Source organism: Mchenga conophoros, linkage group LG19, assembly GCF_057382185.1.
Source record: "Mchenga conophoros isolate Kocher_MC1m ecotype Shallow Benthic linkage group LG19, M_conophoros_male_GT1.1, whole genome shotgun sequence".
Taxonomy (NCBI): Eukaryota; Metazoa; Chordata; class Actinopteri; order Cichliformes; family Cichlidae; genus Mchenga; species Mchenga conophoros.
The window spans coordinates 8057600-8080419 of NC_140544.1; the positions used below are offsets into that span (position 1 = coordinate 8057600).

General features: G+C 41.7%; 2 protein-coding genes, 1 long non-coding RNA gene and 1 pseudogene across 3 annotated transcripts; 1 reads left to right on the forward strand and 3 right to left on the reverse strand.

Annotated features, from left to right (window-relative positions):
• Window positions 1-1943: 1943 nt before the first annotated feature.
• Window positions 1944-3677, reverse strand: mrps26 (mitochondrial ribosomal protein S26). The gene is made up of 4 exons (XM_085257782.1): window positions 3286-3677; window positions 2867-3013; window positions 2630-2753; window positions 1944-2544 (listed from the first exon to the last, which is right to left on the reverse strand). The coding sequence occupies exons 1-4, from the start codon at window positions 3504-3506 to the stop codon at window positions 2413-2415; spliced, it is 624 nt and encodes a 207-aa protein (XP_085113908.1). The 5' UTR covers window positions 3507-3677; the 3' UTR covers window positions 1944-2412.
• A 76-nt stretch (window positions 3678-3753) lies between these two features.
• On the forward strand, window positions 3754-22146 carry LOC146551600 (uncharacterized). Its single transcript, XR_014889954.1, has 3 exons — window positions 3754-4132; window positions 4563-4716; window positions 22060-22146. It is a non-coding gene; the product is annotated as an uncharacterized LOC146551600 (long non-coding RNA).
• On the reverse strand, window positions 5216-8231 carry neff2 (neuronal intermediate filament family member 2). The gene is made up of 3 exons (XM_085257353.1): window positions 7070-8231; window positions 6477-6601; window positions 5216-6321 (listed from the first exon to the last, which is right to left on the reverse strand). The coding sequence occupies exons 1-3, from the start codon at window positions 8075-8077 to the stop codon at window positions 6261-6263; spliced, it is 1194 nt and encodes a 397-aa protein (XP_085113479.1). The 5' UTR covers window positions 8078-8231; the 3' UTR covers window positions 5216-6260.
• Window positions 11192-12962, reverse strand: LOC146551602 (nanos homolog 1 pseudogene; annotated as a pseudogene).
• Window positions 22147-22820: the final 674 nt, after the last annotated feature.

Genomic DNA, 22820 nt, shown 5'->3' on the forward strand with positions numbered 1-22820 from the left:
TCAGCAGCAGAGCTGGTATGCACCTGTTTGTAAGATCTGAATGTGATTATTAATCACTTAATTGTGTCTATAGTGTAAGAAAACACACAAAAAAAAGGCCATCGCAGCTTCCTAACACTTTGAAATTGCTTAATAACAGAAATGTTTAATGTACAGTGATACATAATATATGAAACAAAAATGTACTGGATCCACTGAAGAAGGTGGAACCATAGAAAGTTTCTGCTTACATATTAGAGCAGGTTAATATGTATGATATCATGGAAACGTGGTTTAAAAATGAAGCTATTTGGGAATAACAGGATAAATGCAGAATTTCCTAATCATTTTGTGCACTCTGTCAATGCAGCATGAGGACCAAAAATGAAAAGAAATAACAAGGAAAATCCTCCAGGTTTACTAAACAATAAAGGAACACTCTGTGTTTATATGTAATGTTATTGGTGGCCTTTTCTTGCTTCAGCTGCTGCTGGCTGCTTGGGTTTCTCTTGAGGTTTTTGCCTGTCATCATCATCTCATCAGCCTGCACACCTGGCCTAACAGAAGAGGATTACGCCGCTTCAGCAGAGCGGTGTCACACACATAAGCTGGCTAATGTTCTACTGAGTAATCAGACAGGCCCGTGCAGAGAGATGGGCGCCACCCAGAGGGCTGCAGCTAAAAGTGCATCCACTCCAAGTGGATGCCTCAATCTCTTTCCCCCCTCTAAGGTTTACTAGGGTAGCTCTACATCATTCACAGTTCAAACTAATCCTTATTGGAGCAGCCCCTCGGTCTGTCATCTATCTGAAACAAGCCATACTAGCTCATCTCTCTCTTTAAGGGTAAACAGCAGGTAGGTGAGGCTGCTGTGTTTGAGAAGAGAGGATATGGACTCTCACTGACATCACAAGGAGCCAAAAGCAGGAAAAAGGAAGCTGAAAGGGAGCCTTTAAAAAGCAGCCTGAAGCCTGAGCGTCACTGGGGATACTTTTACACACCTCCCCATCTGAAAATTTGTTCAGATTTAACATTTAGAGGTGGGACTCGCCAGATACCTCACAATATATTATTGCAAATTTCAACATTTTGCAATATGCTGAGTATTGCAATAAATATATTATGATTTATCACCTTAATTTCAACTTTAAATTATGTCCTCGGTTAAATTTAGTCAGAATCTGTTTTATCCAGTGACATAACGTTATCTCACTTCAGTTTTGGGGGGTTTATTTTGGATGGCAAATAAGATTGTCACCAAAACTGCCATGAATGTTGTTGTAAGATGGAATCAAGCTTCTATTGGCAAACAATTTGGCAATTACATGCAATCTGTTTGTGATAGTAAAGCAAATAACTGTGAAAAATTATCGAAAATCCAATATTTTTGATGTCTGCATAGACAGAAATTCACATGTAACGATTACTTTTCCACTCAGCAACCTTCCTCTTGTATAGGAACATAACCAGAATACAATCAGCTGGTAGCCAGTTGAGTCGAAACCCCTGGAGTTGCTGTCACTGACAGAGGCTCAGTCGGATCGTGAACAAACATTTAGTCACCGCAAGCCACTAATGTATTCATTTATAGTTTGTGTAGCTACATGGAAGCTGCTGTCCTATTTTTACTTGTGCGACTGAGCTTTACTTTTGAGCCGATTTAATCTAAGTTCTCTCAGGTAACATTATCTCAGAATGGCGGTACATGGGATGAGACCTCTTGCTCAGTGTTACCAGAGGATGCATGCATGTATATAATACGACTCAATATCCTACTCAGCATGCAGAATGCACCATTGTTGAGTCGTGCTAATTATTTCACTGGACTATAATCCCTGACACAGGAAATGTAGAGCTAACATTGAACCTCAGATTGTACTTGCACAGATCGGGGTTTTGAACCTTTAGGGAGAGACCCGCCTAAGTTTTGTGCATATTGAAATCAGATTAAATTTCATGTGCAATCAAGGTAAGAAAATGCATTTTAATACCATGGTTCAACATAAAGACCAGTTATCATCATGAAGTCAATATAAACAGATCCTGACCATGTAGGTGTGTAATGGTCCTTAGCCTCCAAAATGAAGCAGAAAAATGAAGTCCCGTTCTTCAGCAGCCGTTTCAATGCTGTTTACATTAATTTACCCTAAAACTCATGACAAATGCCAGCAATGATTACATGTTGTGGTGACGCATGACTTAAATAAGGGACCATATGAAGCAGACACATGGGGAAAATAAAGGCTGTGTGACCTTGAGGTGAAACTACTAGGTCCAGCTGTGAGCGGATGATGCCACGCCGGAAATGTTTTTTAAAAGAAGATTTTTTTTCCAGCTTAAAGGTGTTGAAATGCTCCTCCAGAGGGAGTTGGATCACTGAACTGCCGGATTAGTCCGGACCACAACAGAGTCATGTCTGTGCATCCAGTCGTTTCACTGCAGGACTGTCTGTTTGATGACTTTCCCTTCTTTGTTAACGGCAAAGTTGTAATTCTTTGGATTGTCCAGTGCCTCCTCGATTCGTTGATCCAAGTTCTCCGTGGTGATGAAGTTCTTTACTTCCTCCTGAAAGAAAATGAAAGTTTTGTCAGTTTATCACTATGTTCCCTTTGCTCTACTTGCATAGTTTGGATGCAGAAACAACCCCTACCTGCAGCTGCAAAATCTCCCTCTCTTTTTCTTTGATGAATTCTTGCTGTTCCTGTTCCCGCTGAATGGCAGCTTCAATCTTCTTGCGCTCAGCTTCCTCTGCTTCTTTCTGGACCCTCAGAATTCTGAAATGATTTCCCCCCCAAAAAAACATCACTTTTAGAATGAGACAGTTTCCATTCTGCAAGTGGAAGAAAGACACAAAGAGTGTATTCATGTCATCATCTTTTCTGCTCACCTGGCTTTCAGCATGCGCAGGTTCTCCTCGTTGTTCCAGCCCATCAGGGCTCGGTGCTCCTCCGCCTCCTGCCTCGCCCTCTCCTCCGCCTGGGAGCCCGTCTCCTCCTCGTACTTCTTTCGTAGCACCTCCTCCTTAAACTCCAAACTGACACACATAAAGAAAACTAAATACTCCAATCACACTGTCTTTACTCCAAATCTTAAAGTACACCAAGCATGTATCGTTTCATGTTTCTGAGACACTCTTAGTCACAGATTTGTGTGTAAGAGGTTCGAGAAATTGTTTACGAAGTCGTGTTCGAGTTCAGCTTTTTTAAAGCAACACAGAATATCTTTAAGACTGACGGGGAGCTCACTAAGTTGGAGTGACTATTTGTCACGGGAAACTGATTTTGACATACTGTCATTTAAACGTACCGGAGCGCCCTCATGATCAGCTTGTATTCCGTGTATCTCTCTTTGAGAACTACCATCTCCACCGGATCGACGGGGGGAGGCACTTTGATTCGCCCTTCTTTGGACTTGGCTACCGGGTCGGTGCGAGACTTTCGGCCCCGGACAGCTTCCACGAGCACGGCACTCCTGGGCGCTAAGAGCCGCGCCACCTGCACGCTCCTCCCGCCGATTACCTGGAACATGTCAGCGTCTAAATATGGGAACAGGTGCCGATTCCTAGATGCTAAATGTAACGCTTAATGAGAGCATTTGAGTTTGAAATCTGCGGTCTAGGTTAACATTAGGGCACAAATGTTATCGACCTAACACGGCAGCCATTTTGCTGCCCTCTGACCAGCGGAAGTGATTAGCAACGAACGAGCTGCGCATGCTTGACTGCCTCCTGGAGGTTAGCAAAGGTTAGTTAGGTACAGAATAAGCTATCAATAGTTATCAAGATAACAAACTAGGTTAAACAGCGTAATACACGCTGTTTTCTAAATATATTAAACGTGAGACACAAGAGTAAAGCCATTTCTACGAAAAATATTTTATATTATTTTATTGATATCTCTCGGATTGACATTTTCAGTGGGATAATAATTTCACGTTTGTGGAGTATTTCAATTAAGAATTGTGAATAATTATAAGTCAGAGGGGGTGTCAAATGGACAAAAAGGGTCCAGTCCGGCCCGTGGATAGCTTTGTGGAAAATGTGGAACTTTCAGAGGAGGAGGCCATTTATGGTGAACCTTAAACTGTATTTTAAATTTTTGGTTTTAGTGTTTTTACTGAAGAAGAGATAACTTATGACCTGTCATACACCAGAGTAAGTAGACTTCTGGATGAAGGTTAATTACAGGAAAATTAGTTTTTCTGTTCGTGGTATTCATTTTAATAACAGAAACGTTCCTTCCTGTTCACTATTTACAATAAAAATTCCTAGTTGTTAAAAAGTAATGGAATTGTTTCTGTGAATTCACAAATAATTGTCCTACATTTCTTTATTTCCTTTAAAGTGTGAACCCAGCTGACATGTTCCTTTAATTTACTGCAGGAAGTATTATTGAAATTACACCTTTAAAAAGATCTGAGAGATTAAATGTGTAGTTAAGCTTCTTTACATTGAAAGAAACAAATTTTGATGTGTATTTTGAAAGCTTTTTAGGCAATAGCTTCATTAGTTCAGCCCACTTAAGAGGAAATATAGCTGTATGTATACATTTGTTGTCTTCGTGATTCTTCTTCTTTCTTTCAAGGTTGAGCAGCTTGACGCCTGATGTCAGACCGGTGACTGATGATCCTGCTGAGGCAATATATCAACACATTACAGGTAGAGACGCCTTACCAGCAGCATGGAATGATGGGAAATGGTGCAGTGCCGCTGTGTGTCGGTCGGTGACATTGAGCGCTGTAAGTAAAAAGAAACTGTGTGGGAATGCAATCTTAAACAGCAAAATGGCACCATTGTTACTGTTATATGGGATTTTCAAGTAGGATATTTACAGCAGCCTTAAACACAAATAAAAAAAACAAACCTGGTCTCAGGTATCAAATGGTAGTTGCAATTATTTTATCATTCCTGCACATTTTATTTTCTAATTTCCCAGAATGTCTTTAATATTTGACAAAACCCCAAATATGATTGAATGAGACATTATTTTGGACACATTTGTGTTACTAAGGAATGATGTTGAGCTTTGTAAATTGGTGATTAAAAGTTTTTTTACCTTTAATATGTATTTTGGACATTAGAAGGTGTCATTCAGCTGCTAATGCCTAACAGGTAAGTTTATTAACTTGCATCTGGAGCTAAAATTAGGCTGCATTGATGTCAGGGTGTGTGCTTTAGCTTTTTGTCTCCTAAACATCTTTAAAGGTGTGAAATGAAACTAAAAAATATGACACATGCTGCAGGTGAGTTATATGTTTATTCAGCTTGTTGCCGGCTGTTACAGGTACACCAGTTACAGGTGCAGACTTTGTATTACTTTCACAGATGTAAAGCACCACATAGATCTACGATCAGCAGACAAACAACAAGGAGCTCCTGCAGTTATCTTTCGGCTTCACTGGTTAGCTGGGAATGAACTTACAGGACAAAACAAATCTAGTGTAGTTAGACTCAAAGACACAGTACGTGATCATAAGGTGGAACCAGTAACAATTAGTCTTCTGCAGCATTTAAATGTCCAGATTGGTTTTTGCTGAAAAGTAGGAAGGCCCAAATTCACTCTGATTTGTTGCTTACAGCTTTTGTGTAGACGTCAATGCAGAGGAAGACAAACTAAAAAGGACACAAATGACTCGATAACATAATGAAAAGAAAATTTTAAGGTTACTGGTTCACTGACTACTAATACAACTACTACTACTACAAAACCAGGGATGCAGGACATTCATTGATTGGAAGAGTTCCTTGAGGAAAATCAGCTCAAACACATATAAAATCCAAGCACTGAGAGTTATAGGTTGGGTTTTTTACATCCTCGTTAACAAACAATTGGTCAGGTGTTTGCACAACGAGGGTTCGGAAAGGTCAGATGGTTTACTCTACTGTTGTCTTGAATGTCATACGTGTCTGACTGAGAGGAACTCCACCAAAACAACGCTGCTGTCCAACGCAGACGTGTAACTAATGCAGTGCAGCCACTCTGCCCTTCGCAGTTTGCCTTCTACTTGATGTGTAGTGTCAGAATGTGTGTAGAAGAAGGGGGACTTCTGGTGGACCTCTTGTTTAGCACAAGGGCACAGCGGTCTTGAGAAAGGTGAGCTTTGATTTGTAGTTTGGGATTTTTTGGGTAAAGATGAAATAAATTTTGCAGGGAAAGCGAAGGGAAGAGCATGAAAGAGGGAGAGAGGTCATGTTAGGGAGGAATTCTCAGGATGTTCAGCTTAAAGATGAACGGGTAAGAAGATATACTCGATTTATGCCAGGGTCGGTGGCATTTAGGGTTTTAATTTAGAGCAGGAAGGGAAGGGTACGCCAGACGAATCTCCTCCCCCTCCAGGAGTTTCCTGTGAAAGTAAAGGAAAACAGATTGTTTGCTGTTTATGTCTTTATATATAGCTGAAGTAAGACAAATTAAGATAAAGTAAGAAAAAAGATCATGAAACTTTACTGAAAACAAACACTGTCGGTGTAGATGAGCAGGAAGAAGGGTGTGTGTCACCTGTATGCTGCTATTTCAATGTCAAGGGCCATCTTCACATTGAGAAGGTCTTGGTACTCTCTCAGGTAGCGCGCCATCTCCTGCTTAGCTTCAGCAATATTGCGCTCCAGCTCACTTATCCTCATCTGTAAAAGTAAAAAACCACTTCAGCTCAGTTTAAGTGTCACAGTTAGCAACAGTCTGCTTCAAGCAGGGCAATGGTAAGCGAGAGTAGCTGCTTTGGTGTGCTCTCCCAGTTTGTTTCGACTTTAACTTTGCAGACGTTCACCTGCACTGTGAGCCTGTCATTATTTCCTGCTGTGCAGTAGAGCACAGGGAGGGTTAGCTGCTGCAGAGAATATATCTACATGTCATCCTGTAGATGAAAGAAACATCATTTCTTCTTGCTGCTTTCTGAGCTTCCTTTTTAGCTGTGCTGGTTAACCATGTAAACACCACCTTTTCAGTTCTCTGCAGCACTATTTCAGAAGAAAGACTCTAAAAATAGCCAAAGGAAGAAGGCTGTAAGTCTGAAAATAAAATGCATGTTGGAGAATAAGGCTGAGCTCCATTCTCCCTATGCAGGCTCTAATTTCCCTGGTTCTTTGCCTCACCTGGTACTTTTCCACCTCCTTCGCCTGTGTTTCTTCCAGATCTTCCAGTTGCTTATTCAGGGAGTCGATGACATTCCGGAGTGCCTCGATCTCCGAGGAGCGGGACTGGAGCAGTCTCCGGTACTCCATGGTCTCCTCCCGGATGGCGTGCACGGCCTCGTTGTTTTTGCTGGCCATCTCTGCCACGCTTGCAAACTTGCTCTGGTACCACTCCTCGGCGGCCTGCATGTTCTTGTGCGCCAGCCGCTCGTACTGAGCCCTGATGTCTCGCAGCGCGGTGGACAGATCAGGCCGGGACACCTCCATGTCTATGCTGATGTTGGCCACCTGCAGCTGGGCCTGCAGCTCTGCTTGCTCCTCTGCAAAGACTTTCTTCAGGAACACCATCTCATCGCACAGGGAGGCCACAGTGGCTTCTGCATCACAGTTGTAGACCACGGCCCTGCTCGCCTCCTCTTTGGCCCTCTGCAGGGCCTCCTCGGCATCCATGCGCCGCTGTGCCTCCTCCTCATAGCGCTCCTTCATCTGCTCATACACATCGCGCAGGTAGTCCTTCTCTGCCTCCATCCTCATCTTCTCCCCATTCTCTGAGTCAATCATGGCCCTCAAACTCCGTGCCTCACCTTCATAGAGCGCCTGCAGACGGGACGGATCGTTCTGCCGCCTCTTCAGCGCATCTAGTTCAGCCAGTAGGGCTCGGTTCTGCAGCTCGAGGTGCCTCACCTTCTCAATGTAGGTGGCGAATCGATCATTCAGGTCCACAAGCTGTGCCCTCTCCTGGGAGCGCAGGCCCAGCAGCTCTGTGTTTAGAGAGCTGGCTTGAGCCAGGTTCATCCTCTGAGATCCATCTGGAAAGGAAGAGGAGGAGGTCCTTAGGATCCTCTTACCAGATGGAGGAGCTCGTGAAGAAGGGTAGAGAGATGAAGACACGGAGGATTTGGTGGTGGTTCGGGAGCCTTTGTAGCTGTCCCAAGGGCGGCGGGTGGAGAAGAAGGAATCGTAGCTCATGATGAAGTTTTGTTGTGGATTTTTTTGTTTGTTTGTTTAAGAAAAGGAAATGTATGTTTCAGAAGGTTTTTTTTTTTTATGTCCCCCTTGTTCTGCACACCATCGGTGTGGATGAGTGAGCGCTTTTGCACTGCACCAGTTCAGTGATGCTGCAGATCCTGAGCTTTTATAGAGTCACATTGCTCCCCCCCTCCAACACAGAGAAACATCAGCGCTGTCAGCATTCACCAGGCCAATAGCAGGCTGCTGCAGTGAAGCGAGAGCAGCTTGGTTTGGAGATTCACTTTCAGCCACAGCAGGCAGTGAATGTGCAGTAGGGCAGATTTTTATTTAATGTGCTCCAAAATAGCATTGAAATCAATCATTGTTATCCCTCTATAAATTCCCAAAGGTGGTATTTTACTTTATACGCTCAGCACAGGCTCAATTGCATTATCAAGCAGGGTACTTGCTTAGATTAAATATAAAAGAAACCTGGGATAGAACATATGAAAATGACTTGAAACAAAGACTTCTCCCCAACCCAGTCAGAGAAAATCAATAGTACTAGTAATAGAGAGAATAAGGGCATATACCATAAGGAACAGACAGTTATTTAAAGCATTTAATGCTCCAGGGAACAATATTTAATAATTACTACAGAGATGAATACATAGATGACATCAGATGGATTTGTGGTGGACGTGTACTACATTTAAAAAAATAATAATAATAGGAACTGAACACATGGTTCATTGTTGGTTATTGCTTTTTGAGATATTTAACAAACAATTACTTATTCACGTTTCCTCTAGATTGTCGTCTTTCTTAACTGCCATCTGTGCTGTTGCTGTGAAAGATCTTTGTAGATATACACCCTCCTACAATTACCCTTATACTACTTTTATTTCCAGAGTGTCTGTAGACATATCTGTTTGATCTAATTAATGCAAACTGATGAGTCAGGGATGTTCTTCAGCTGTCCTGACTCTGACAGTGTGTGTGGGAGACACCACTGAAGAAGAAAGTGCTACAGTATCTGTATGTGCTGACACACAGAAACCCTCCGGCTGTTTAACACTCAGAGATGAGTCAGAGTTTATGCCTAATCAGCCTTAGTATTTACTTAAAAAGAGGCATCAGGCTGATCTAGCGAATGGTTACAATTCCTGCTCATGTTTATTGGCCATTAAAGAAAACACTTTACTCTGTTTTTCACAGCAAATGTTTCTACAGATGTCAGCAAGGTCTGCAAAACATTTAAAAAAAAGACAACTCTGTTACAACTTTGAGAATCCATCCAGCATCCTGTGAAAGGCAAGATACTCACAAAACATTTTGAGAATGAAGTGCCATGCTTTATTGCTTATATTAAAGGTTTTTTTTTATTAGGCGGGAAAACTATTTTTTTTTGGTGCTTTTATGAGTATTTTAAACGTCACATTTTAACTTAAACCTTAAAAAACACTGATAAGCTACACGGTGCCACTAGGTGGCAGCATTCGGCCTTTATACCGCATGGAAGTAACATTATTGGTAACGTTGTAGTTTACTGTAGTCCCCAATAGAGGCTATTGGATTGTTGTTTTACATATTTCTGTGTGAAATGCATAAGTGTTATTATATTAGAGAGAAGCAAAATGTGTTAAATTTCTAAGTCTCTGCTGTGGTCAGTGCGTTAGCTCAATTCAAATTGATTTGTAAAAACAACATTATATATCAAAAATGTTACTGCCAATATCTTTCATAAAATATGTGACAGTTATTACAGAAATCTATAGACTTTTACTGCACAAGTTTTATTTAGGAGTTTCTGCCAAATACCAGCTGTAATTCTTTGCAATGAAAATGCTCTCGGCTAAAAGGGTCTGTGAATAATCCTGAACAAAATATAGTCTTGATTTAGAAGAAAACATAAGGCTTTAAAATGTAAACCATTTAATAACAGACTCCTTATGCTGCTTTTGTTTCCGTGTCCTGTCATGTCTCACTGAGATGTTTGAACACAGCCATTAATGATATTATATAATTCAGTTGTCACAACAACAGTCGCCTCTAAGTGTTTTTGTAAGTTAAAGAGCTAGAAAGAAGAAAACATAATAATCAAACGAGCAAGCACCTGGCAACAGTGGGAAGGAAAATCTCTTATTTAACAGGAAGACACCTCAAGCAGAACCAGGCTCAGGGACGTCCAACCATCTGCCGTGACCAGTGGAGGGTGAAGTGATATTATCTGCTTCCTCAACCATGACATGATATCACATGCGCCCCCCTGAAAGATTTTTTGGGAAATCTTTCATGGTTCAGGTGTGGAAGGGTGAATTCCATATTTAAAGTACCATATTCACTTAAGCAATAAAGACCAGTCCTAGAGTGCATTCCTCCACACCACACATGAACTTAGATCCAGTCCTTATTCAGTAGGATATCTGGATCCAGATGAGCTGGGAATATTTTCTTGAGAACATCAAGAGAACGTCTTTCAGTTTTTTGGTTTTTTTTAATTTAATGTATTTGTGACGATATTACATGTACATATAAGATAATATATGATTTTACCTCATCTCATGACAATAATAAATCCCTTAAAAAATTCCTGGATCAAAACTTGAAACTCCGATTTTATTTTTTATTTTATTCTTTTGTTTTTTGTTTCTTTTACAAATTCTATGAATAAAAAGATGCTTAGGCAGAAAACTGAGCCGGTCACATGACCTACTTGGCGGATGTGAAAACAATAACATACTCATCTGAATGAAGATTTTAGGGGGTTTCTGTAATAAGATCAGCGCTTAAAAAATGTTATCAACCAGAGCGGACTTTAAAAGAGACACATAGACCCTAAATTTAAAAAATAAAAAGAGAAAGAATGACTTAAAGTTTTGTCTGAAGACGTTTTTAGTGATATCTGCATTCAAGCGTTCAAGGCTTTGAGCACTAGGTGGCGCAGTTGCACTGCATGTCAGTGTGGCAGCTGTAGATGGTTCCAGATGAAATAGTTTTGTGAATAAATGTATTTCCCCACTTACCTTTGACAGCATACGCTCAACTTAAGATGCTGTCATCACCTGCTGCAGGCTCTGCTTACAGCTACCATAATCATGATCGTGTCAGCGAGTCTCGTACAGTCAAAGAAATCTGCAAATCCCATGTTTATTCAGAGGTCATTTACAGCGAATATATTTCCCAGTGGTACATAAGGTAAAAATAAGTACATAAAACATTTTAGTTGACAGATAGACTTTGGAATGTCAGGCTTTTCATTGCTAAAATCGTTTGTACGTTTACAAGAATTGCAGGTGCACATTTCCACGTTTAAAGAAACAAAACAAAAACAAGTCAGTGTGTGTACTTGAACTATATGACAGAAATGAAAGTCAGATCTCACCTCCAGTGTTTTACATTCACTTGAAATGTGTAAGATACCTATTTACACGAAATCACATAAAGAATATCAGACATGAGCGACGTATAAACTACAGAAATTTACCTTTAGGCTAAGTTGCAATACAAAAAGTGTATTCCTTTGGTAGAAAACATAGATCTCAAGGAAGGGAGAAAAAACATGTGCAGGACATAAAGAAGTAGATCTTGCATCTCTTGCACGGCCTGTCACACTTCTTACATCCATGGGGCCAATGGGTTGTGGGACTAAACATTCACCTCATATCAGGAGTGCTGCATATTCATTTATGTTGGCAAGAGCAGCCCGCTGACTGCTGGGCTGTTTGCACTGGCACTGCGTTACTTGAAACACAGCAACTTCTGATTATAGCATGAAGGCGATCATTCACAGGTCGATCTGTACAGTACTTTGGTTCATTTTTTTAATCACCAAGTCTTTAAAGAGTGCTGGGGGTTATATTACGCGCAGTGCGTCCAAGTGTAAACTATGTGCCCACAGTTACAGTATAGACAGAAACATTGGAAATGAAGCTGTTACATGTACAAAAAGAAAAAAAAAAAGAATAGAAATCGTATTTCTTCAGATCGTTTCTTTCTTTTTCCAGACTTGTCTTGTGCGTCAAATGGAGCGATTTTACTGCCACAGACATTAGTAATTTCAGACAGTGCCACTCAAACGTCATTAACTTCATCTGCTCGCTCAGAAGATTTTCAGCCGTTTGCCAATCGCTCTGCCCCCCTTTGCCACTCTCTGGCTCGGCTGGTCTTTAGAAAGCGGGCAGTACTTGATGGTGTGCGCATTGTCACCGTTGGCACTGCAGAGGGGGCAGGTGTACGCCCGGAGGATGGGGCAAAGCACTCTGCCGTCCACTGTCTTCAGGATATGGGTGCCGTAAACTTCCTCTGGTGCGCCGTTATTCCGACAGAAGACGCACACTTTGGGCTCCGGTTTGCCCCTCTGAGCCTGTTTGCGTCTTCGGTCCATGGCGAGCAGGTCGAAGCCAGAGAAGCTTCCCTTGTACGAGGGGGTATCTCTGTCCCCCAGCTGCGAATCACTAGCGAGGTGTTCGTATGGCCTGAGAAGCGAGATGCGCTCTTTGAGATCATAGATAGAGATTGGCGGGGAGCTCGGGGCCGCGCAGTAGCAGTCCAAGGGTCCGTCGTTGGTGTCCCTGCCGTGCCCAATTACGCAGGAGCAAACCGGGGAATCGTCCTCCAGTCCCAAAGTCGCTTTAAGAGACTCGGTTATAGAGTTAGGGCTGAAGGGCGGACTGTTGATCTTATTTTTGGCGACAAGTGTCGACAGCCCGAGGTAGTCGTTCCAAAAATTAAAGGTGTAATCATAAGGAGACCGCGCGTCCAGGTAACCGCGGTCTAAGAAATCCATCCTGTCAGAGCCGCACAGTTTAACGTCCACACTAGTGAATAGGCGTTTTGGATTGGATGGCTGTCAGCATGAGGATCCAGTGGAGGGTTCCTCTCTCTGCTCCTGCTGGGTCTACTTTGCAGAACATTGAGCATGCAGGCGCTGTTAAGTTGCCCAGAATAAAACACGGGGGCGTGGTTTGGTTCAAGTTGATTTTCTCTGTGGCCCCATAGGAGGGTCTACAGAGCAGGGAGTGACTGAGCTAGGAAATCATTTCCCCTCCCATAATATGACGATTAGCACCGAAATCTCTTTGTGTTAAAAGAAAGTAAGCTACCCTGTTGGTTGGGTTTGAAAGAAATCAGCTGTTACTCTGTTGAACTCAAGATGTGACTGGTTTTATGACATATTGTCAATTTACTTTCCCCCTTTTGCTTTTTAGTATAGATAGATAGATAGATCAGAGTGGATTTGACCTGTCTTCCAGTGTATTTTTTGTTTCCACAACTTTTTCTAAGCTGCTTTTTAAAATTTTACGTGATAGAGGGTCAAAGGAGTTCTTAAAAAGTCATTCTGCTCTGCAGAATTCTGTATCATCCTCCCAATGGTAGCAGTTCACACCGAGAGTACAGATTGTGGTTCTAAACAGTGTGAATGATCTTTCTGACCAAAGATTTACAGTGCAGCCTGGTGAAGTTGTTATCCATGCAGATATTGTGATATTTGTCAAACTGGATTTGTGTAGTTGGTTGGTTTTTAATAACAGTGCTGCTCAGACCAGCATCATATTTAACCCTTGTGTTGTCCTCGGGTCAGAAATGACCCCTAGGTGAATGGCAAACAAATATATGGGAATCCCGAGGACAACACAAGAGTCATAAGAATAATCTCGCCTTGTTTGTGTCACACCAATCGACAAACCGCCTTACATTTGAATGATACATGCTTATATTTTCATTCTTAAAGACTCAATTCAGCACAGCAGACTTGACTTATTTTCTCAGATTTGTCTCCACAGCCACAGAATCGTGGCAGGAGGGTTGAATTTTCCATCTGCGCTCTATTGCACTTTTGATGACATTAAATAAGATATTTGTTTAGCTTCTTTTTTAATCTTCATCTTGTGAATCGAGGCTTGTTAATATCAATATAACATAGCCTGAAAAGCAAAAGTCACAAAGATGCCAAAACTGTCACAAGGTGTCACAAGTAGGAACTCTTTGATTTAGGGAGGGAGGGAGGTCACAAGCCCTGAACAATAGATTATGATGTGTCTTAAAGAATAGGTCATATTAGACTTTGTCCTACCATATCTCATACTGGAATCACATTATGAATGAGTCTTATAACCAATATGGATAGAGGAATCGCTACAGCAACCAAAACCTCTTTTGTGCATATGGGCATATGGGAATTGATCTAATGCTTGTTCCTTAGACTAAAAGTCCCAAAAGTTTGTTTTTTGCAATGCCTTATACAACTTTAATGACAATAACTTTCTAGTTTGAATGAGTTGGGGATACATCAGTAGCTGAAGAGACAAAAAATCAAAGAGTGCCACATAGTGGAACTAGGAAAATTCAAAAAGTGTAGGACATAGTCATGTAACGCCTCAAGAAGCAGTGACCTTTAAGCGCGCACACACAAAAAACATCTTGTGCTTGACCACTGTAGCAGATTCCATCCTTCACCGATGATGAACCTGTCACTTCTGCATGAAGCTGCACATGTTCTGCTTCCCCTGAGCCCACGGCTTGGTGCTCACAACCAGTCCTCCTCTGCTCCATTGTCTCGTCCCTGTAGCAGGCCGTTTAACTTCATTAATATGCATTAAAAAGGAGTGTGCCACATCTGTGTGTGTGTGTGTGTGTGTGTGTGCACGCGTGTGTGTGTGTGTGCACGCGTGTGTGTGTGTGTCAGTCAAAGCCCTGTAAGGAGGGCGCCCAAAAAAAGAGCTTGATAACTGGCCCGACTGCTGGGACAATGACAGTGTTACTATTTTTGTCACACCCTCAAGTGAAATATTAAGGACAGTGAAAATTGAGACAGAAGTCATTTGCATGTCTTATATTTTCAAATTGGAGCTCAGATTAATTTTCTGACTGTGGTTTTCATTGATGAAATAAAACCCGTAACGGTCTGCTGCAGATTAAGACTTAGTCTGTGGATATGATTCTGCGATTCGTTTACAGGAAAACAGAAACGGCGTCGTTTTGTAAGCCACTTTGGTGCGCCTTATAAATGTGCTTGTTTATAGGTTCATGTTCAGCCGCTGGGTATATATATTGTGGAATAAGACCTGTATTTGGGTCACAAAAGGGGGGGGGGGTGAGTTTCATTCTAAATCATGCCAAAATCTTCAAGAAAATATGCGTGCATCCAAAATTTGCACGGGCCTATAAATCCGGGGAAGGCTTCTTTTAAAAGCGATTACATTCGCTGCTGCTGCAAAAGTTTCCAGTGAGTGTAAGACGGCGCAAAAGCATGAAGAAAATCATGTTAGCGAGACAGTTTCTTGTATGTGAGAATAAATTATCATCAGAATACACCACATGGTCTCTTTTCAAGGTCACCTCCAGCTCTGCATGCACAAAGGAAATCATGAGAGAGCATTTAAAAGATGAATGGCTGCCATATCACAATGGATAAATTGCGCGGGGGCCAATATGACATGTGGCTCTGCTGCTTTGGGCCTACCCTTTATTATTCTTAATGCAAAACGTGTTTGGCAGCAACAAAGGAAGTATTGATAATGAATATGAAATTTATTTATTTTTACATTAGAAGATTTAATTTCAGACTCACACTATAGCAGGGCAACAGCAGAAAGGTTTCTGGCATGAGAGGAGAATAGGCAAGTTCATTTATAAAAAGCCTTTTAAAAGACAGGTCAGCTCACAGGTGCTTCACACAATAAAGCAGTAAAGAAGAGAAATGTTTGATTAGTTAGTAAGTCATGGTGCAGTTAACTGCATCCATTTTCTTAGCTTAAGCTTACGGGGCTGCCAGAATCTATCCCAGCTGTCATGGGGCCAACACAGAAAGTGAGACAAGCACACACACTCACATCCAAACCTACGGCCAGTTTGAAATCACCAATTAACCACAGAGCATGTCTTTTACTGTGGGAGGAAGCAGCTTCACTAGCAGGCACAGTGAAGCCATGCAAACCCCACACAGCAAGACAAAAGAAAACAAGGTGGCTCTTATTGTGGATTTAAATGTTACGTCTTTAAGAGAAGCTAACATATTTTAAATCACTGGTAGTCATCTACTGCAGCTTTAATATAGTTGCAGCCCAGTGCTGGTCTGCTCTCTGAAAGATGGAATAAACCTACGGTACTTGATTTATGTTTTTTGGAACGTGAGTGTAAAGTGTAACGTCAGAGCAGAAGTAATACGATCAAACGCTATCGTCACCTCTGATATATCCTATCGTATTAACGAACATTGTGCACATGTGATTTTCTTACATTCAATATGCTCCTAAGGAAAACACAAAGGGGCGTTGCCTTTGTTACTGCTATATTTTGCGTTTAAATGGACGTCATTGATAAGAAATATGCTGTGGTAAATTACTAGGTTTCAATGTGTCATTTACATTTTAAGCAATAAGAGTCACTTGAAAACAATGAATGATAAGCTTAAACTGGTAACTGGCCAAGATAACAATAAGTAATCACTACTTCCATTGTAGCCAACCAGCAGTAACAAATGTTGCTTTGTTCACATAAAATGTGGCCATTGTTTAACTGTGTTTACTTCACAGCCCTGTCTGGCCTCCACACAGGCTCATTGCGGAGTGCGAGCCACAGCTAGTGTTTTTTCTTCTTTGTTTTACACAGATAAAGCTACAATAAATGCAGGGACTCTGGCTTGCAATGGGTTAAAAAAAATCTTCATGCATAAATACGGCTCCAGAGTGAGATGATGGTACCCAGAGGCCTCCCAGGCAGCTCTGTCTGCTCTACAGCCGAGGCAGAGATGGGCAGCCGCTGCATCCCCATTCATCACTGTCAAGTTGAATAGAAAATTAACAAATCCGTTAATTAAAAGACCTCTCTAGACTCTAGTGTGTTTGTGTGTGTGTGTGTGTGTGTGAATCTTGTGCCAGCTGCACTGCTTCATTGTGCAAGCTACAGCAGCCTGGCACAAGAGACACACACAACACTCCCTTCAATGCTAACATACACATGCACACAAACACCCACCGCTCCTGCCGACCCCTGCCATTCCTGCCGCTGCATTAATTACATAAACTGCATAATGTGGCCAGCCTGAGCTTCATTTCATTCCCAATCTCTGTCTGTCCCCAGACACAGACTAGGGTAGGGAATCAGTTGGGGCTTTGATCCCTGACCTCTGCCTCCTCTCGTGGGAATATAAGCCTGCGCCCCTAACGGTCATCCATCTGCACACACCCCCAAGACCCCCAGCTCCTAGATTCAGCCCAACCCCAGACACGTGTCAATGTCACCAGCAGCAATAGGGAGCGCTAAACAAGCCAAGGTCAGCCTGAAATTAGGGGGTGTCTTTCGCCCTGTCAAGTGCTTTGTCACGACCACCAACTCGCTGAATGCCGCCTGCTATTACTTACCCCAAGACTCCACCCATTCCCCTCAACAGCACGCATTCACGCATTCACACACATGTACTTAATACCCTCTCAACATGGCTGAAGTGGTATGACTGAAAGCACTGTTCATCTGCATGTACACCTTGAGATTGGTGGACATTTTTTTTTTATTTAAAGCTGATTCCACGATACACTTTTTAAAATCCATTCCTTAAAATTGAGAGCTGGACTAATTAATCAGCAGTTCCATGTATTGTGTTTTAAAATTAACGATATCTCTGGCATACACCTCAAACCTACGACGGTTCCACCTTATCCCAATGGAGTTTGGCAGTTTCTTTGTTTTATATACAGATATTGCAAAATGATTCATTGATAAATTATAAAACAGTCAGCAGATCAGCAAATTTTCTTCTTTTTTTACTTTACACATCTTCAAAGAAAGGCTGGGATTATTGCTAATTCCAGGTCATTTCTGTAGATGGCCGCCTCTTTCTGAGCCTGGTTCTGCTGGAGTTTTCTTCCTATTAAAGGGGACTTTTTCCTTCCCACTGACGCCAAAGTGCTTGCTCATAGGGGGGGGGGTCATATGATTGTTAGGTTTTTCTCTGTATGTATCATTGTTGGGTCTACCTTACAATATAAAGCACCTTGTTGTTGGGATTTGATGGTGTATAAATGAAACTGAATTGAAATTGAATTGAAATTAAGGGTTTGTTTGGCAACAAATCATAGCTTGCTTAACCCTATTGTGTAGCCTACAGTTGGCTAATTTTGTCTGACCAAAAGCCAAAAGTGTGTTACTATGTCACCACATAAAAAACAAAGGCAGATGAAGTAAAAACAACAATATGATATAAAATGGCAGATGAAGCTTTTTCATTTTGTGCCTGCTTTGCAAAGTACCTTCCATGATGGGGCGATGGTGGCTCAAGAGTTGGCAGTTTGTCTTGTAATCAGAAGGTTGCCAGTTCGAGCCCTGGCTTGGACAGTCTCGGTTGTTGTGTCCTTGGGCAAGACACTTCACCAGTTGCTTACTGGTGGTGGTCAGAGGGCAAGGTGGCGCCAGTGTCTGGCAGCCTCTGTCGGTGTGCCCCAGGGCAGCTGTGTTTGCCATCACCTGTATGTGAATGTAGTGTAAAGTGCTTTGGGGTCCATAGGGACTAAGTAAAGTGCTATACAAATACAGGCCATTTACCATTTTAAAGTTGCCTAAATATATATATATATAAAAATAAATAAATAAATAAGGGACCATTGCTGAGGTCACTGGCTGTAACTAAACATGACACCACAAGGAGAGCAGAGGAAGAGAAGAAGGGACGTTGTGGGGCATGGATCAGAAACTTGTTTAACTCACCCAAATCTGCAGATTAGAGCGGGAAGTGGTCAAAGGGCTTAGAGTGTATCAGTACAATGGGGCAGAGGGGATTAGAAGTGGATTCACTGAGCCCCTGCGATGCCCTTCATCTCTGAGGGTCCAGCCAGAGCACCTTTGTTGGGTTAACTAACGGCACTTCCATGGACGCAGTGAGCAGGCCAATCCCTTTTTAATGATGCAGGGAAAATTCCATTGGCCCTGATTTTCACAATGCATTCGAGAGCCACCATTGTCCCACACATCATGTCAAGCTTTTAAACTGTGCAGCCAGGCGAGTGGGCTGCGTGGTGATTGAAGTCCGTTTGTAGCGTTTTAGCCAGGCTAGAAAGAGCCTCCGCTAAAACAATGCTGATATTTACATCTATTTTATGGTTGGAGCATAATGCCTGGGCTTTAATTGCCATTGTGGCCACCGATGCTTTAAATAAATGCAGCCGTCTTGAGTTTAATGGTTTGTAACAAAGCACTATAAGATGGTGAGACTGTAAAGGTAAAAGGTTTAATATCCTGTGGTTCCAGTGCTGTGGAGATTGAAGTCTTAGTAATGAATTCCTCAGTTGCAGAGGTGATCTGCAGAGAAATTGTCAGCGCAATTGACCTAAAACTTAAAAAGTAGCTGCACAGATATTGGTTTCACACTTTTCTCATAGATTAATTTTCAGAAAAAGCTTTTAAAACAGTCATGATAATAAAAAAATGAATAACTGATGCCTCAGAAAGAGTTGAACTAGAGTCAATAATAAGTCTTGTCTGTGTTGCACTTTCCTTGCTGATGATGGTTGACACCTAAGTGTTTACACACCAATCTGCATTTAATCATTAATTATTATTAATCTCTGTCTCTCTTCCATGGCATGTGTTTTGCCCTGTTTCCCTCACCTCACCCCCAACCGGTCACAGAGATAACAGATAACTGCCCCCTGTTTTTTCCCCACTGTCGCCAAGTGCTTGGTCACAAGGGGTGGTCTGATTGTTGAGGTTTTCAAGGGTCTTTACCTTACAGTACAAAGCACTTGAGGTAACTCATGTTGTGGGTGGTGTTATATAAATTAAACTGAAAAATTGAATTGAATTGGTGTACTGGCCAGTGGCAAAAGCAGTTGGTTAGCCAAGTCTATCATTTTGGTTCAGGCTAGAAACCCTCAGGAGCTTTTGCATAGCTTAACGTGAAATTTCATACAAACTTTCATCATAGTCTGCAGCGTATTGCTGTTAATATGATAGCAATTTCCCTACCTAGGACAACTAGCAGGTCAGAGTTTTCCTTTACCAGTTTCAAAATCTTGACATATGGTGAACACAGACTGTTTCAAGCTGCCCACTCAGTGTAGTGAACTGACAGCTGGGGGTGATATACAAAACTATTTCAGGCATTTAGCGCTATCATTCTGTTTAGCTAGTCCAGTATTTTGGTGATATTCCCATTACATCTGGAAGCTAACTGATTAAGCACATAAATTTGGTTACACCGCTAACAATGCCATATGCATGCATCTACAGTGTAAAGTAAAAGTGAGTTCAGTGCACTGTGTATGAAGTTGTGAGATTATCTGCTTATTGCAAGTTAAGTGTTGTCCTTTGTTTGCTCCGTGCTTAAACCCTTTAGTTTAGCTCTAAAATGCAGTGAACTCAATCCCTCCTACCTCCAGACCATTAGATCTCTGAGGCAGATGTGTCTTGGCCCTATCAGCACACGCTCGGCTGTCTCTTGTGATCTTTCAGCTATGCAGCTGCTGTCATGTCAGTGCTCTCTCTCTCTCTCATCTTGCATTTGGTTTCCTGAAACTGAATTACAAAGAAACTGTAAACTTAAAGGGAACAGCTTTGGGTTCATTTGGGTTTGTGGCTTAAATAGCTGAATGGGAAAGTCATTCTCGGTTTGTACATCTATCATATGATACTTCATAGTCACATTTGATCTAGCTTTTATATTGAGGTGGAGGTTTGGGACTTTACTAAAGTTTGCTTATCTCAGTAGTTAAAGAGGTACAAACCCCTTGTTTAACTCAACTCAAATAAAATGTGAAAACAGTTATTCATGGTATGGAAATATACCACAACATTAAATCCACCTGTCTGTAGGTACATCTACAGAATCATCCATCCGGGCGTGGTGTTGTTGTGGTGTCAGGTACACAGACATTTTAGGGTTCTTTGGGTTGTGGGAGCTTGTAATTTGTAATCTTGAATACTTTCTCGTGTTCTTCAAACCTATGGCAGGCTGGACTTTCTGCATGTACCTTTAAATGTTTTAGTGACCTTAATGCTAGTTCGAGGTTCAAATTTACCCATTTCATTTCGCTGTTCTTTTCCTCTTCTTCTTCTGCTGTACTTATCAAACCTCAGGTTAAAACAATCACTAAGAGCAATTTGCTGTTGTTAGTTTACCTACGATCCCATCTGCAGCTCACATGTATATGCAGACTGGTGGACCCATGTGCAGATGAGAACAGGCCTGGTGGTGTTGTGGTCGATACCACACAGGACCACAGATGGGTCCCTGCACAGTAGAGCCGGTGGCTGGCGCCGAGGCTTGGGCGCTGGCCAGATGGGCCACCCTGAGAGAGGCTCAGCCTGTCAGGCCCAAACAGGCTGATCTTATTACTCTGGGCCAAGACTGGAGTGTGGTGCTGCAAACACACCCACACATACTTCATCAGGGGAATCGACATTATCATGACTGACTATCACAGGCTGGCTTCATTTTGGTTTGTGTGTGTGTTTTCACCTGTGGTTTCATTCCTGTTTTAACTGGAAATATCAGACTTCATGTTGGTTTCCCATGTTTATCTGAGAAAATCGTTTTCTCATCTCAGGACAATGGTTCCTCCCTGCTTTTTCACAATGGGCGAATACTCCCTGTGCAAGTTGGTGCATCATACAGCCCATATTTTCAGATGTGTTTTTCAAGGCTAGTAGTGAATATTATTTATAAAGTGAGTTTTGATGACATAGCGTCATATCTGGAAACTCATATTCAGTCTAAACTAATTTCCAGTCTTATATTAAATACAATTTAAAATCATGCATAATCCTGATGAGGCTACTTAGAATGCAAATCCTTTTTTTATGAGATCTTAAAACGTTAATAGAGATAGCAGCTCAAAAACTGAATTTGCTCTTCAAGCTTTTCAGATCAAGGTTGCAGTCAGGCTCCCCAAATATGGATGAGTGCAGCTGAATGTGAAGCAGGGTGTTAGAGAAATCATACTCAGTATGCTCTCCAAAAGATCTCCCAGGATAAATAAATGTTTAAAAAGCTGATTTTTTTTTAGGTCTGACAGCGGTGCTACATTCCTGCCAATGTGGAGTGCTGGGGTAACAAGAAAATGATCGCCCACCATATGGAGTCCTATCTGCTTTCACCTAATGGCTGAACTCCATGTGTAGCTGGTGTGTAGTTATTTTCTCTTTTCTGCATCATCTGTTGTAGTGTTTCTGGTCACAGGAGTGTCAGGTTCAGACTGATATACAGTCAGTATTTCTTAGACCTGGACTTTTAGTGACTTTAGTCCCATACAAAATGCTGTATAAATACATGGGGAGTGAAAAGTGGTGAGTGGAGAAGAAGTGCTAAAATATCACAGTGTATCAGTGTAAGTCCTGTGGTATGACAATTTGCAATGAGGCTTTGATGTAGAAGGCAGTTCAGATGAATCTCTTGGTTTTTACTGGATGTTTTCCTGTTTCTTAAGTGCATGACTTTCAGATGCTGTTCATCTGCTGTAGATTGCTTTTTGGAGCTGAGACGACTTCTTTTGTTTGTGCAGAGAACCTGGAGAACTGCTGCTCAAGATTGTTTGTTTTTACATTTAATTGGAAGAAATATTGAAATGAGATTTGGCTCAAGACTTTTGCACAGTACTGTAAATGAAAGCAGTAACTAAAAATGGCAAAACAACTAGAACTAAAGCAGTTTTCCTGTACGTGTTTTCTGATGCCACATTTAAAAAAAATGTTCATTTAGGAATATGTGAGAGGATGGCGTAAAATGAATGTTTTAATCTGTTCAATTATTCGAAACAGTGGTGACTTA